General features: G+C 44.5%; 2 protein-coding genes across 6 annotated transcripts in view; one reads left to right on the plus strand and one right to left on the minus strand.

Annotated features, from left to right (window-relative positions):
• Positions 1–13,349, minus strand: part of LOC1274868 (coiled-coil domain-containing protein AGAP005037) — a 41,612-nt gene that overhangs the window by 13,559 nt on the left and 14,704 nt on the right. For 4 of the 5 annotated variants that reach the window (XM_061663542.1, XM_061663541.1, XM_061663540.1 and 1 more), the window contains exons 7-15: positions 10,665–10,749; positions 10,498–10,590; positions 10,266–10,386; positions 10,080–10,178; positions 7,739–7,893; positions 6,767–6,835; positions 5,664–5,747; positions 5,495–5,557; positions 5,146–5,426 (exon numbers count right to left, since the gene is read on the minus strand). In XM_061663542.1, coding sequence (XP_061519526.1) covers positions 5,146–5,426; positions 5,495–5,557; positions 5,664–5,747; positions 6,767–6,835; positions 7,739–7,893; positions 10,080–10,178; positions 10,266–10,386; positions 10,498–10,590; positions 10,665–10,749 — 1,050 coding nt within the window. The remainder of the gene's footprint in view (positions 1–5,145; positions 5,427–5,494; positions 5,558–5,663; positions 5,748–6,766; positions 6,836–7,738; positions 7,894–10,079; positions 10,179–10,265; positions 10,387–10,497; positions 10,591–10,664; positions 10,750–13,349) is intronic. The other variant, XM_061663543.1, reaches the window with a different exon arrangement.
• Positions 8,989–10,250, plus strand: LOC133395071 (uncharacterized). The gene is made up of 3 exons (XM_061663547.1): positions 8,989–9,471; positions 9,590–9,729; positions 9,799–10,250. Exons 1-3 carry the CDS (start codon positions 9,110–9,112, stop codon positions 9,987–9,989), a joined length of 693 nt encoding a protein of 230 aa, XP_061519531.1. The 5' UTR covers positions 8,989–9,109; the 3' UTR covers positions 9,990–10,250.

The following is a 13,349-nucleotide window of genomic DNA, read 5'->3' on the forward strand; positions in this document are numbered from 1 at the left end:
AACCGATCCACGATGGTTAACAAATAGGTCATTTCTTCTGAAGGTGGTAATGGCCCTACTATGTCCATGTGCACATGCTCAAACCTTCCTTTTGGAATGGTTATTGCTTCTAACGGGGAACGAGTGTGTCGACCAACTTTTGCCTTTTGACATCCTTGACATGCCCGAGTCCAGTTGCCCACGTCCGTGTTCATTGAAGGCCAGAAAAACCTTTCTGATAAGAGTTTCCGTGAGGCACGAATGCCTGGATGAGACAAATTGTGCAAGCTGTAAAATGTTGATTTCCTTAGAGAAAGAGGGACATATAACCTATTACGCCCTGTGGATGACTCAAACATTAGGTTGTTCTTATCGAGAATCAGCCCATTCAATTTATATTTGGAGTCTTCCCTTTTATCTTTTAACATTTTTTGTAGCTGATCATCTATTTGTTGATGTTTGGCAAAATTTTCATAAGAAATTTCTGTGATCGATTCGGATTCTCCGATTCGGGATAGGGCATCAGCAACGACATTACTCTCGCCAGTAATATATCTAATGTCCGTTGTGAATTGCGAAATAAAATCTAGTTGCCTACTTTGTCTCGGCGATTTCTCTGCTTTGGACATGAGGGCATGGACTAGTGGTTTATGGTCAGTATAGACCGTAAATATTCTGCCTTCTAGGAAATGTCGAAAGTGCTTAATTCCTAGAGTTATTGCAAGCAATTCTCTGTCGAATGTGGAGTACCTCTGTTCCGTGGGCGTCATCATTTTGGAGAAAAACGCAAGAGGTTCCGGTATTCCCTGGTTGACTTGCTGCAAAACTGCCCCAACGGCAAAATTGGATGCATCAGTCGTCAGTGTGTAAATGGCGTCACACTTAGGATGCACAAGCATGGTGGCGTTCGATAGCTCACTTTTGATGTGTTTTAGGGCCTCCTCGCATTCGTCTGACCATACGAATTCTTTTTTGCTTTTTTTGCTGTGTTCCTTCACCAGTTTGTGTAGCGTTCTTAACTTGTGTGAAACATTGGGAATAAATCGATGGTAATAGTTTACCATTCCCAAGATTCTTTGAAGTTGTTTTACAGTAGTTGGCGCGGGAAAGTTGCAAATTATTTCAATTTTATCCGAGGTTGGACTTATTCCCTTTTCACAAATGGTGTGACTTAGGAAATCGATTTTATTAACACCAAACACACATTTTGATGGCTTGAGTTTTATGTCGTGGTCCGTTAAACGTTTTAGAACCATATGTACGTGCTCTAAATGGGACTCACGCGACGGGCTGGCGATCAAAATGTCGTCAATGTAGACGAATACAAAATCTAGGTCGTGGAAAATGTTGTTCATTAGCCGTTGGAAGCTTTGACTCGCATTTCTGAGACCAAAGGGCATCCTCAAGAATTCGAACAACCCAAACGGTGTAGTTATCGCCGTTTTGTGAACATCTTCCTCGGCTACCGGTATGATGTGATATGCCCGCACGATATCTAACTTTGTAAAAAAATTACAACCATCTAGATTCATTGTAAAATCTTGTATGTGCGGGATCGGATATCGATCTGGAATTGTGATAGCGTTCAACCGTCGATAGTCGCCGCATGGTCGCCAATCTGCATCGGATTTGGGTACCATATGTAATGGCGAAGAAGCTGACGAAGATGATACTCTACAGATTCCCAAGTCCAACATGTGTTGGAATTCCGCTTGAGCAATCTTCAACTTCTTTGGATCGAGACGGCGGGGTTTGGCAAACGGCAGTGAACCTTTTGTTTCTATATGGTGGACTACCGAATGTTTGACTGGTTTCTTATAATCCGGCGGATCCATCAGTGATGGATACTCTTTTAAAAGATTCTCAAAACCATTTGTGTCGATTATAAAATTTTTTGGAGTTGGCGTGTCCACAAAAGCAATGGTTGCGATCGTTTCTTGTCCCGTAAGATGATCAATCAACCTTTTCCTTCTGAGGTCGACCCATAAGTCGTTTTTCGCCAAAAAATCAGCTCCTATTATCGGTCGATTTACTTCGGCTAGTATGAAACAATGAGAAAATACTCTCCTCAGGCCAAGGCTTAGTTGCAACAACTTTGTTCCATAGGTAGCAATAGGGCTTCCATTAGCTGCTACAAGTGAGTGTTCTGCCTGTCTGATTACTTTCCCTAGCAAATTGTAAGGAATGACGGACACATCGGCTCCTGTATCCACTAGGAAAGTGAATTTTGTCATTTCATCATCTATAAAAAAGCGATAGGAGTCGAATATTGCTCTTGGGTTGTCCGCCACTACCGTTGAGCATATTAGTTTTTTTGTTGAGAAAAATTACAAGGTTTTTGGCATCTTCGTGCTTGATCACCAAATCTAAAGTGAAAATAGCACATTGGATGTTTTCGAACCTGTGACGGCGTTCTTGAGCGACTGCCACTCGATGATCGATTTCGTTGGCGTCCTCTATTGTTACGATCTGGTTGTACTGAGATCGTTTTTAGCATGTCTCTCAATTCGGCAATTTCCTGCCGCAGGGTATTCATTTCGTTAGCGGGATTCCCACCCGATGTTTCTTTGAAGGAAGGCCCTGCGATTGACGAAATCGCACCGGCTTGGGTTGCTTCCCATAGCCTGTCTGCCACCTTTAAAAGTTCACCGATGTCCCGGCTGCCTATTGCAATTAGCGAGATTTCGATTGTTTTGGGCAGCCTTGATAGCCAAAGTTTACGGATAAGCTCCGTGGTGAGGTTTGTTGAGTCACCGGCTAGTTGGACCATATGTCGATAAAAATCCGACGGACTTCGGTCACCCATTTGTACATGATACAAGAGTTGGGTAATACGGTGCTCCTCACTCACATTGAGCCTATCTAATAACTGGCTTTTGAGGTGTGTGTAAGGGTTGCTAGGTAATGGAGCCGAAACAATATCCATTATCTTTGCCAAAATGTTTTTTGGAAGCACACTCAGTACATAAGAGTACCTTGTACGTTCCCTAGTCACATTCGAAACTTCGAATTCCGCTTCTGCTGCCACAAACCATGCGGACGGAGCGTCTTCCCAAAAATTAGGTAGTCTGGTCGAAATCCTTTCGATTTCTAAAGGTGTTATCCTTGGTTGGTTGGTCTCCGTCACTGGAGGTCGACCCGGTGCCATAACTGGGGATTGCTGTGGAATTTCCCTGTGCCCAGCACCGTCCCCATCGCTATCGTTCGTCTTCATCTTCGGCCTTACAATGTTTTTACTCCCTGTCTAAACTCGTAAGTAAACTATATATGTATGCTCACTTGACACGAATGATACAAAATTATTGATATATAAATGTGATAATCGCGAAAGAATATATGTAATAAATTATATTTAAAAAAAATTAAAATATTTTTAAAATTTGATTAAAAAAAATGTGCGAGTGTCATAGATGAATTGAACAACGCAGGTAAATAATATGTATGGTGTTATATGGAAAAAAAAAAGTTCACTATATGAATTTTACAATTCGCCTAACTGTACGCAATTGCGGAAGTATGTCGCGTGAAAAAAAAAAATAAAATAGTAACAAAGCAAAAAAAAAAAAAAATGGAACGAGCTCACCGATCTTTCCCATGTATGGTGTAGCGCACGGTTGGCACCAGCAATCGAACGTCTCCCTAGATGGTCGCTGAGGCCGGTCGCTGGTCCGCTTCACGTTCACCCGGTTGATAAAGGGATGTCTTCTGCGATGTTAGAACCGGACAGGTCATCCGCGATGATCACACCGCGCTTACGATGATTTCTTATGATGTCGCCGGTTTCGCCACGATGTCCGTGATGACGGTGGTCACACCGCGATATCGATGGTCACACCGTGATGTCAATGGTTGCACCGTGCCAAGAACGATGGTAGCTGGCCGTCGCCCGGTCCAGGCGTAAATATGATCCTTGTAGTCTCTGCGGAACGGCTGCTCTTTGTACTCCGAACAGGATCGCCGCTCCTTATGGTCCGAGCGTGATAAATGCGATGGCCGCGCCTCGTGGTCCGAGCGCGGTAAATGCGATGGCCGCGCCTCGTGGTCCGAGCGCGGTAAATGCGATGGCCGCGCCTCGTGGTCCGAGCGCGGTAAATGCGATGGCCGCGCCTCGTGGTCCGAGCGCGGTAAATGCGATGGCCGCGCCTCGTGGTCCGAGCGCGGTAGGAGTGGATTTTCTGCCCGCCCGGTAAAGTTACGTGTATTCGGAGGATCTTCGTCTCATCTGCGGGTGTCCTCTGCACTGATAACCACGGTCCTGGGTGCGCGGCTTTACTCGGTACGTTCTGTTACCTTTACTGTACGGGTGTACGGGGATGCTTTGGGTACAGTTGTGCGTGGTCGGCTGCGCAAATGATCCGGCGGGATGGACACTTAGCACGTGCCTCCGGTGTCGGTTTTTGTCGGTGGTCCTCAGAGCGGTCAGCACCACAAGGCGGAGCGGTCGGAACAGAACGTTTATAGCGGTTGGGTAACCGGCAAAACGGTTGGGGTGCGGCGGTACGCTAATCGTTGCCGATAGATTTTTCGTAGCCACACCAGCGCGGTGAAGCACAATCTTAGCACCCTTTTTGCACCACTTCCTGGGAACCTTTTCACACCACTTTTTATCACCACTCGCGACACGTTATCGGATCACCTGATCACGTCGGGGTCACCACTTGTTGGTTTTGTACAACTTTATTCACGCACGCCGTACAATACCGCACCGTACAATTGCATTCTCCCGCACTCGCACCGTACAATTCGAAGGATAATTCAGAAGAGAGCGATCGTCCGATCGAACACCTACTTTTATGCGCACCTGCTTTGCTCTCACGCACCTTGCTTTTCTCGGCCCTACGCTTCGTGTACTACGCTTCGTGTACTACGCTTCGTGTGCCATACTTCGTGTGCTACGCTTCGTGCCCTTATCTGTTCTAACGGTTTGTAACGCTTCCGTTATCCTATCGCTACCTTTCTTGCTGACTAACCTTTGAGGTCGGAGTCACGACAGCGATAGATGTGCTGCTGGGGACACGGACTTCCAAGCATATTTATGCCATATTGCCACCAGCGATTACACCACAAGCTTTTGTTTTAAATAGGGGATGCGGGATTTTATACCAAGACACGCAAGATGCACAAGATGCCAATACAGTTTCTCATCGACCCAATGTGTTCACTTACCCTTTCCTTATCTCCTTGCCCCCAAACAAACCCGGAGTTCGAAAGCAAGGTGGCGCGTATTCTCATGAACGTATCTTTTATATCTTCCCGTACCGCTACGGCCTGTGTTTGGGTTAATCGGCGAAGCGTGCGAACCTCCGTGCGCAGATCCATAGCTTTCTTCTGCAGACCGCGCAGCTGATTGTACACCTCCGGTGCAAGTGTTAGGTCGGTGCGGTACTGATTGCCCGCTATCATCACCAAAGGCTTTGGAGGTGGTGGTGGTTTTAGTCGATCTCGTTCTAAAAGGAAAGAAACCAAAACTCTCAACACTGCACTGACTGAAAGGCAACCTCACAAAGACACATACCCTGTGATGAGGTTCTGGGTAAGGTAGAAGATTTTATCGCTGGCTTTGGAGGTTTTGTATCTGCTGCAGAAACGATATTAGTAGACAATTAGTTACAGGACAATGTTTTTGTTTTGTTTTTGCTTAAGTGTTGTGCTCTTAAGTGTGCAGTTATGTATTCTGCACTTACCGGAGTGTTGTGGGCTGTGAGATTTTGGCACGCCTTGAATGTCATCACTGAAGGAAACGGATTTTTCAAAAGAAACCGATTTATCTGTAGATGAAACGGATAAATTATGACAAACAATTAGTTTGTATGTTTTTAATAATCATGACGGAAACAAATTAAAAGATAGGTAATATGCAGTCGATTTAATATGTCTTCAGCTAACTGGGATGAAAGAAGAAGAAGGCAACTGGAATTCGTTTTAAAATTATTTAATTCTGCGAAGTGCGCGGGTGTTTGTTAGTCTCCAATCGCTAGCGAATTGTAAAAATTTATACGAAAATTTATACGCAATTTTATACGAAATATTTAAACTCGAAACGAAGTATAAGTATTGGTAAGTAGTAATTTGAAGCTTATGCATTCTAGATCATGCCATTGAATAATATTTGAAATAAAACAAACCATGTTTGCAGCTCGAATTAAACTGTATAGCCTTGAATTAGCAGCATTGATGAACTTATACTAATGAGCAATACAGCTAGTTAAATTAAAGCTTCTTTAGCACGTAAATTACATTATGTACAATGTCTAGCGCACTTATGACCTCGGCTATGCTTATGCATCGACGGTAAGCGCGATATATTTTGTTCATTTCAATTAGAGATCTAGGAAACGATACAATATTAAGAAGCACGCCAATTTGAACTACAAATGTCGCGACCAACCGTTATAACTAGCTATAAACTGTAATGCATGAATGGCTAATTTTAGGACTTGCAATGAAAGTTCGCCTTTTGTACATACGCTTACCAACTAACATAGAGTCAAGAATACAAGTTTGCTAATATCTACTATTGTTTATTATTACACATTGAACTACTCTATTGGCATCAAATGGAAAAGCGGAACGATATCATATCGAGTAAATAGATGTGGTGAATAAATTAGATGAATGTTGTACGGGTTATGGTGATAGAGGAAAGGAAAGGGTGAGTATTAAATAAGGAAATTTATCATACAGAGGGAGTGGTATCCAAGGGCGGAAGCGGATCGAAAGAGAAAGAGAGAAAGAGAGACAAAGGAGTCTGGAAACATGGGTTTATTTTCGATACAACTGAACTTACGACATGTTGATTTTCCCAATTTTGGTGGCTTTTCGCGCGTGCAAACTGTACCATCTCCAGTAGCTTCAGCTAAATGATCAGTGTGTGAGTGTGTTAGTTATTGTGATTGTGTGACGGAATGAGGTTTGTTTGGAAAATAAAATACATATATGTAAATATCGATATATGCTGATGAGCGAATGATAATGCTGCAAGAAGTTAGTTCATACATGAACTTTCACAACTATTGCATGAGCACCAGAATGATGAGAATGAGAACATGAGAAGCATTCGTAAAAATTAAAAATCATTTTTATATCGTACTTTTATAAAACTATACTGCATACAACTAAACGGTGGAAACAAAACAATTGTGAATGTTTCTATTAGTTCTGTACATTGATGACTGTTTATATGAGTTTTCAATATGACGGGGGAATTACAGGCAATTCCGAAGTAATGAATTTGAAGTTGGCTGATAGTTGGTTTTGTTACTTTTTTTTAAACAAATAGTTTGTAGTGATATACTCTTCCAATCCTTGAAATAGCATTATTGTAATACTCTGGAAGATATAATAAAGACTAGCCAATGTAGGTATGTAACAAAGAAACCACAACCCATAGAAACCTAAATCGATGGTAATACCACAAAACTCACAACCATACAACCAAGAAGAAAGAAAACGAACGAATGCCAAAGCTATTATATTGTATGCAAAACTGGTTCAAACACACGTACAAGCATTATGATAAAAACACATTTTGTTGATAAGAATCAACCAACGTAACTGCCAAAGTAAGGTAAAAACGCAAAGCTACGAGGAGCTCACGAAGTGCTGTTGTTGCAGCATCAATAAAGTAAACACAGCACAAGTTGGAATGTAGCGATCGATTCGAAAAGATAAAAGAAAAGGCTTGAGGATCAACCAATCGACGGGTAAGAGACAAACATGTTCGGGATACGCTGCTTGGCTCCCAAGGAATTACACATACCATTACGATATTGTCCAGGGATGTTTAGAATATTTGCGCTGTTGTTAACTAGCGGTAGTTGAGGATTTTGCGTCAATGCTTTCTGCACCAGTCCGGTTAGGTTGGCCAACTGTCGCTCCATATGCTCGACTCTTATTCTATGAAGATCTTCCGATCTGAAAGTGGAAGAAGAATTTGAAGAACAATCAAATTAAAATGTTCGATGTTAAACGAAGCTTTCTACAATGCCGTCCCTCGTAGTAAGCAGATGACAGGCCGGTGCCGTTGTCGGTAACTGTTATGCTTGAACGACTTATGTATCCGTCGAATAATCTTATACTAACGAACTTCACATTTACATGGACATCTATATAACTTGATCATGATTGATATTCCGAAAACAACTGAAGTAATTGTCCTATCAAGTACTGCATTTGTGTTATATGTACTTATTCCTGCGAATTCTTGAATGTACCAGACTTGTAGCATATTATATGTTATCAATTAATCTTCCTACTGTTATCTTTTTCAAACATTTCTGCAATTTTTTACAAATTTCAACAATTTCCACATATGGTTGCATGAAGCCAACTAGATCTATTGGTCGGTCTCGTGGTACAGTCGTTAACTCGTACAACTTAACAATATGCCCATAATGTGTTCCAGCCCCGAATGGACCGTGCCCTCATACGTAGTACTTGACTACTCTGCTATAGGTAATCAATAAGTTATTGAAAGCCCAAGCCCACTAGAGTGTGTGATACAGACAGGCTTTTGACCGACAACGGTTGTTGTGCCAAAGAAGAAGAAGAAGAAGAAGAAGAAGAAGAAGAAGGATAAGAAGAAGAAGAAGAACAAGAAGAAGAAGAGTTTATTATGAATATTCAATACCCATTGCCAGTTGTGATTAGTTTTGAACCCAAGGCCAGGACTGCGTTCTACTGACGTTTCGACCACAAAAAATTGCCGAAAATTATTTAATTAATAAATACTATACACAACGTTTTGGTTTTCATTGAATTGCTTAGCTTCAATTACATTAATTTTACGGAACAGGAACTAGTTCAAGAAGTAATAAATTAACGAACGTTAGACTTTTTTTTGAGCGACGAGGAAACGAGATAAGTAATTTTCTTACGGGCTACGCTCCAGTTCCTCGCATAACATCCTACTTTTACGACAGTCGCAGCGGAACGACGCTGCAATGACAGTGAAACTTAAACCAAAAGCGCAACGGTGGTGTACGTTAGGCCACGTTGGAAGTGCTGCATTTCATTACCAGCTTTGCGGCAAAGAAGACCTCGCTTTCAACGACAACTTACCGCAGATACACTACCCAAAAACAAAAAAAAGGTGACCTCTTATGGTGGAAGAAGTTTTTATTTTTTTCAAATGAGCCCATCGTTTGTTCGCCGGTATGGTCAACGGCTGTTGTTTTTTGTTACTACACTGTACCTAGTGGTGGTTGGCGGTCTTAGTGAAGTGGGCTCCGCAGCACGCAACGATAACGCCACCGATACGCTGCTGTACGATGGCCGGCTCCAGTGGAACGATTATCGCTATTTGGAGGGACTGCCGCTGGAACAATTACTACTGCTGCAGCGCAAAGTGAGCGAGCTGGGCAACAGTTTGCTCTTCAACACTACTAATGAGCCGGAGGCAGAAACGCGCCAAATGCCCGACGGCGACGGTGACAAAAACGATCGGCGAAATGTGTTTGCACTGCCGCTACAGATGCAAACCACGGCGGACAGGTGACGACAGTGACAATGAGGGTGTGCGGGATAGGCGGGTGGGGGGATGGAGGGGTTTAAGTAAATCTGTTGCCAAAATGTTAACCGTGCCTTTTGCTTTACATTACAACGCCAACAGGAGGTCCTCCTCCGTGGAGCCGTGGAACACGAAACCGTCCAAGGTTCAAACCATATTTCAAATCAGTATTACCGGGCTAGCATTTCTAGCGTTTGCCGGATACCTGCTGTGCATGATCGTACAGGCCATCAAAAGCAAAGGTGCCCCGCCGGCTACGTTTTATTTCTATTCCGATTTGTTTTGTTCACGCATTCTCGATTCACTTTCAGGAACGACCTACTACCATCCCACGATCACCGGTTCGGCCACGCTCGCGTCGGCGATCAAAAAGCGAAAACCGTTCATGCGCCGCAAGCGTGATCTGACCTACATCTCGCCCCTGGATGCGTACGATGCGGCGCAATTGCACCAGATGCTCGTTACCTTCGCCGAGGCGTACGCAAACGCCCCCGGAAGCTGAAGCGCATCCGCGTCGAGCCAGAACCCAACATATTCCGGGGCGCCAGCAGCACTTCGTTCTACAAACAAGCAAAAAAACATAAACACTCACCTGGTATGGTCGTACATTTGGTTTGGTGGCACTCGTGGAATTCGTCCAACATTTTTCACCCCATACATGGCGTACTGATCATCCGCGATCGAGATATCCCTGCGAGTGTATGGATCGAAATGGTTTTTTATTTCGAAATAAATATAAAATGCAACGTTTTTTGCAAATGCATCAGTGTTGTGTTACCCTTGCTCTTCATCGATGATTGGCGTTACGGTTGCGGAACGTGTACCGTATTGGCTGTAGTAAGGCTCTTCGTACGCTCCTCGAGATGCTCCACTTCGTTCCGGGGAACTCATGTATCCATCTGGCAACAAAAAAAAACAAAGATACAAAAAAAAAATGCGGCCCGCAAATTATGCGATGAACACGAATCATATAACCCTTTACCCATATGGGGCACTCATCCAATAAATACCTGGAATGTTGTACAATTGCTCGGTAGTGTATGGCATCGGGCCGGCAATGTTGCCGCGTGAACCGTACGAGCGGATCGGTTTCGATGCTACTCCTGGGGGAATAAACAGAGTGCGAGGTGGTTACGTAATCGGCGCTGAGATGCTGCACATCAATCGATTGCCTTACCTATTGCTCCCTTGGTTCTGTCCGAGTACATTCCTCTTGGTAGCGTTTGAGTGGTACCAACGTAATACGGCGTCTTAGTAGGTTGCTGTGAATTTGCGAGGAGGCAAACAAAATTCTTTTGAATTTGTGTCTTTTCTTTGCATTAAAATCATGTAAAGTAAGATGTTTGCTGAATCATATAGCTGGTAAATACTGCGACCATCAATATGTTTGAGCTATGGATATCGCTTGAGGTTCGAATTAACGATGTTAATCAAAGAATAATGTGAAGACATGTAAGTCTACAATTTTGGTATATTCTATGAACTGCATAAAGTGAATTTTGTTTCCTTTTATACCTAGTTTCCTTTTTTATACTTGAAATTAAACACATTTCTATAAAGCTTTTATGCTTATACATCTCAACACAATCAAGATGATAGAAAAACATCTCTCATCCTATTCCTGTGAGTGACGTACATAGTTTAAACAATGCACCAGACCCCATCGGCCATGACAAGATGCCGAAAGACACACACACACACACGATGGTCACAGTTTCATGAGCAACAGTAATGTACCGGCGGCTTGCCAGCCTTACCAGCCCTGTGGTAAGATAGTATGCATCATGCTTTTACGAGCCACTTATGGGCTATTACGTACGTCCATGCGTTGACTCTCCAAAGCCAGCGTGCCATTTTGCCCGTGCTCTCCCGCCCGATGATCCCGACTCGCGCGGATCTATGTATGTGAATCCACCATCACCGGGCTGGCTGGGAAAGCAACCGTGGAAAACTGTGGAACTCCCGTTTGCAATAAAGCAAACCTCCTTCCTCCTTCGGGCCCCGTATCCACAAGGAACGCGCTTCGCCGTGACGAAATCAGCGAACGGTGTGATAGTGTGCAGCTTTTTTCAACCTTCTTTTTGAGACGTTGAGTCGGCCTTTTACCCACCACCGAAGGCCAGCATTAATTGCCCGAACGCACACATTAGCCGCTCGGTCGCTGAATTAGGGCTGAATTCACTCATCGCGTGCACTGCCGGCCGAAGAAAGTAAAATGTTTGATCAACAAAAATTAGGCCATCGGCGGTTTATTTCGCAAGCAGCAGTTTGGATTGGCGCGAAAGCGCCGCCACTTCATCGACCGAAACCAAAACATCAGTTCATCGGAAAATCCAGCAGCGTGCGGGCCTGGGGTCGAAACCGTTCCACAGATGAAAAGTGAAATGCGTTGACCCATCGCGACGTGACAAGTTTACGATCGTGCCGCCATGCACAGCCGAATGTTTTTTTTTTCTGGTATTGTGGTTGTAGGCATCGATCATGAAACGAAGCCGTTCCGGTCGATTGTTGGCGGCCGCTTGCAATCTGGTGGGAGCATTTACTTCTAGAAGAAAGAGCTGGGTACGAAGCAACGCAGCGCTTGGGTTGTAGGGCAGCCGGACAAAACTCGACCTAAATAGTGAACACGCATTTGGAGCACCGATGTGTTGCCGTCTTCGACACCTTACATCAGCGATCAGGAGGTTCGAACATCAGCAGCATGTGGCGCTCGCTTGAGACAAATAAACCAATTTGTTTCAATACAACATATTACCGTCTAACAGGCGTCTACCACCCGATATGCCAGGCAGCAAGATCGAACGACTTCATCATTCAACACAGCTGGGGTGAGATATTAATCCGCGTACCAAACGTTTCTCCACTATTTCTCCAGCACAGCTGTTTCCGGGGGGCTCGTTAGCGCCCATCGCAACCGCATTGATCGCCCGTTCGCGAAGAAGATGCTGAGGTGATATAAACACTGCACGAAAATTAACAATTTTTCGGATCAATATTTTCTGCATCCTCCTTCTCTGTCGCTGGTGCACAAGTGGCGCCCAGTGCGGATGCATTCCACGATCGATCTCTGGCTGTGGTACACACTCTCCGGCCGATACCGATTACATAACGGAGCGAGTTTTTGTCTTTCCTCGAAACACATCTTTCGGTCTTGCCCGCAGACAGGAGATGGCAGGCGGCCGGCCACATCCGAACCGGTGACCACAGCCATCCTCCTATTCGCACCCCGCGCTCAGGCCTTTTTACCGGGGGCCCGGAGTGTTGTGCTTGCCATGCAGCTCGCGAGCACGATCGTGCTGGTCGCCGATCAAACTCAATCCGGCCAATTTCACCCGTCACCAGCAGTGGCTACGAGGGGGGAAGAGAGCAACAACGGCTTTACTATTCAGCCGCGCCCGATCGTTTGTTAGCAATGCTGTTATGTATCATTTCTCGCCAAAGTCTCAACCCCAAAACCGATCTGACCGGGGGTCGGGAGCGTCCGACGGTTTGATGGGTGGCGATTTTCATTTTACGGCGTAGTGTTACTGAACATACAGTTTACCTCCCTCCCTTCCCCCTCGCCGCACGCTGTGTTATTTCCATCGGGTGGGTTTCAAACGCCCCCTGGGGGCTTCCAGGTGCAGTGGGTAGTAGTAGTAGTAGTAGGTAGGTAGGTAGTAGGGTCCGCTTTAATCCGGGCACGATCAACTTCGGTAACCGACTGGTATGACTAAGTGATCGCGAGTAGCGGCGCAGCTGCACGTATTAGAGTGTGATTGATTTTTTCTTCTTCTCCTCCTATCTCCACGCCCACTGCCTTCCTTCGCTCTGATAAATTGAAATATTGATAATTGTTTTATGATGCCTTGTGCGTCATCCC

Source organism: Anopheles gambiae, chromosome 2 (assembly GCF_943734735.2).
Source record: "Anopheles gambiae chromosome 2, idAnoGambNW_F1_1, whole genome shotgun sequence".
Classification (NCBI taxonomy): domain Eukaryota; kingdom Metazoa; phylum Arthropoda; class Insecta; order Diptera; family Culicidae; genus Anopheles; species Anopheles gambiae.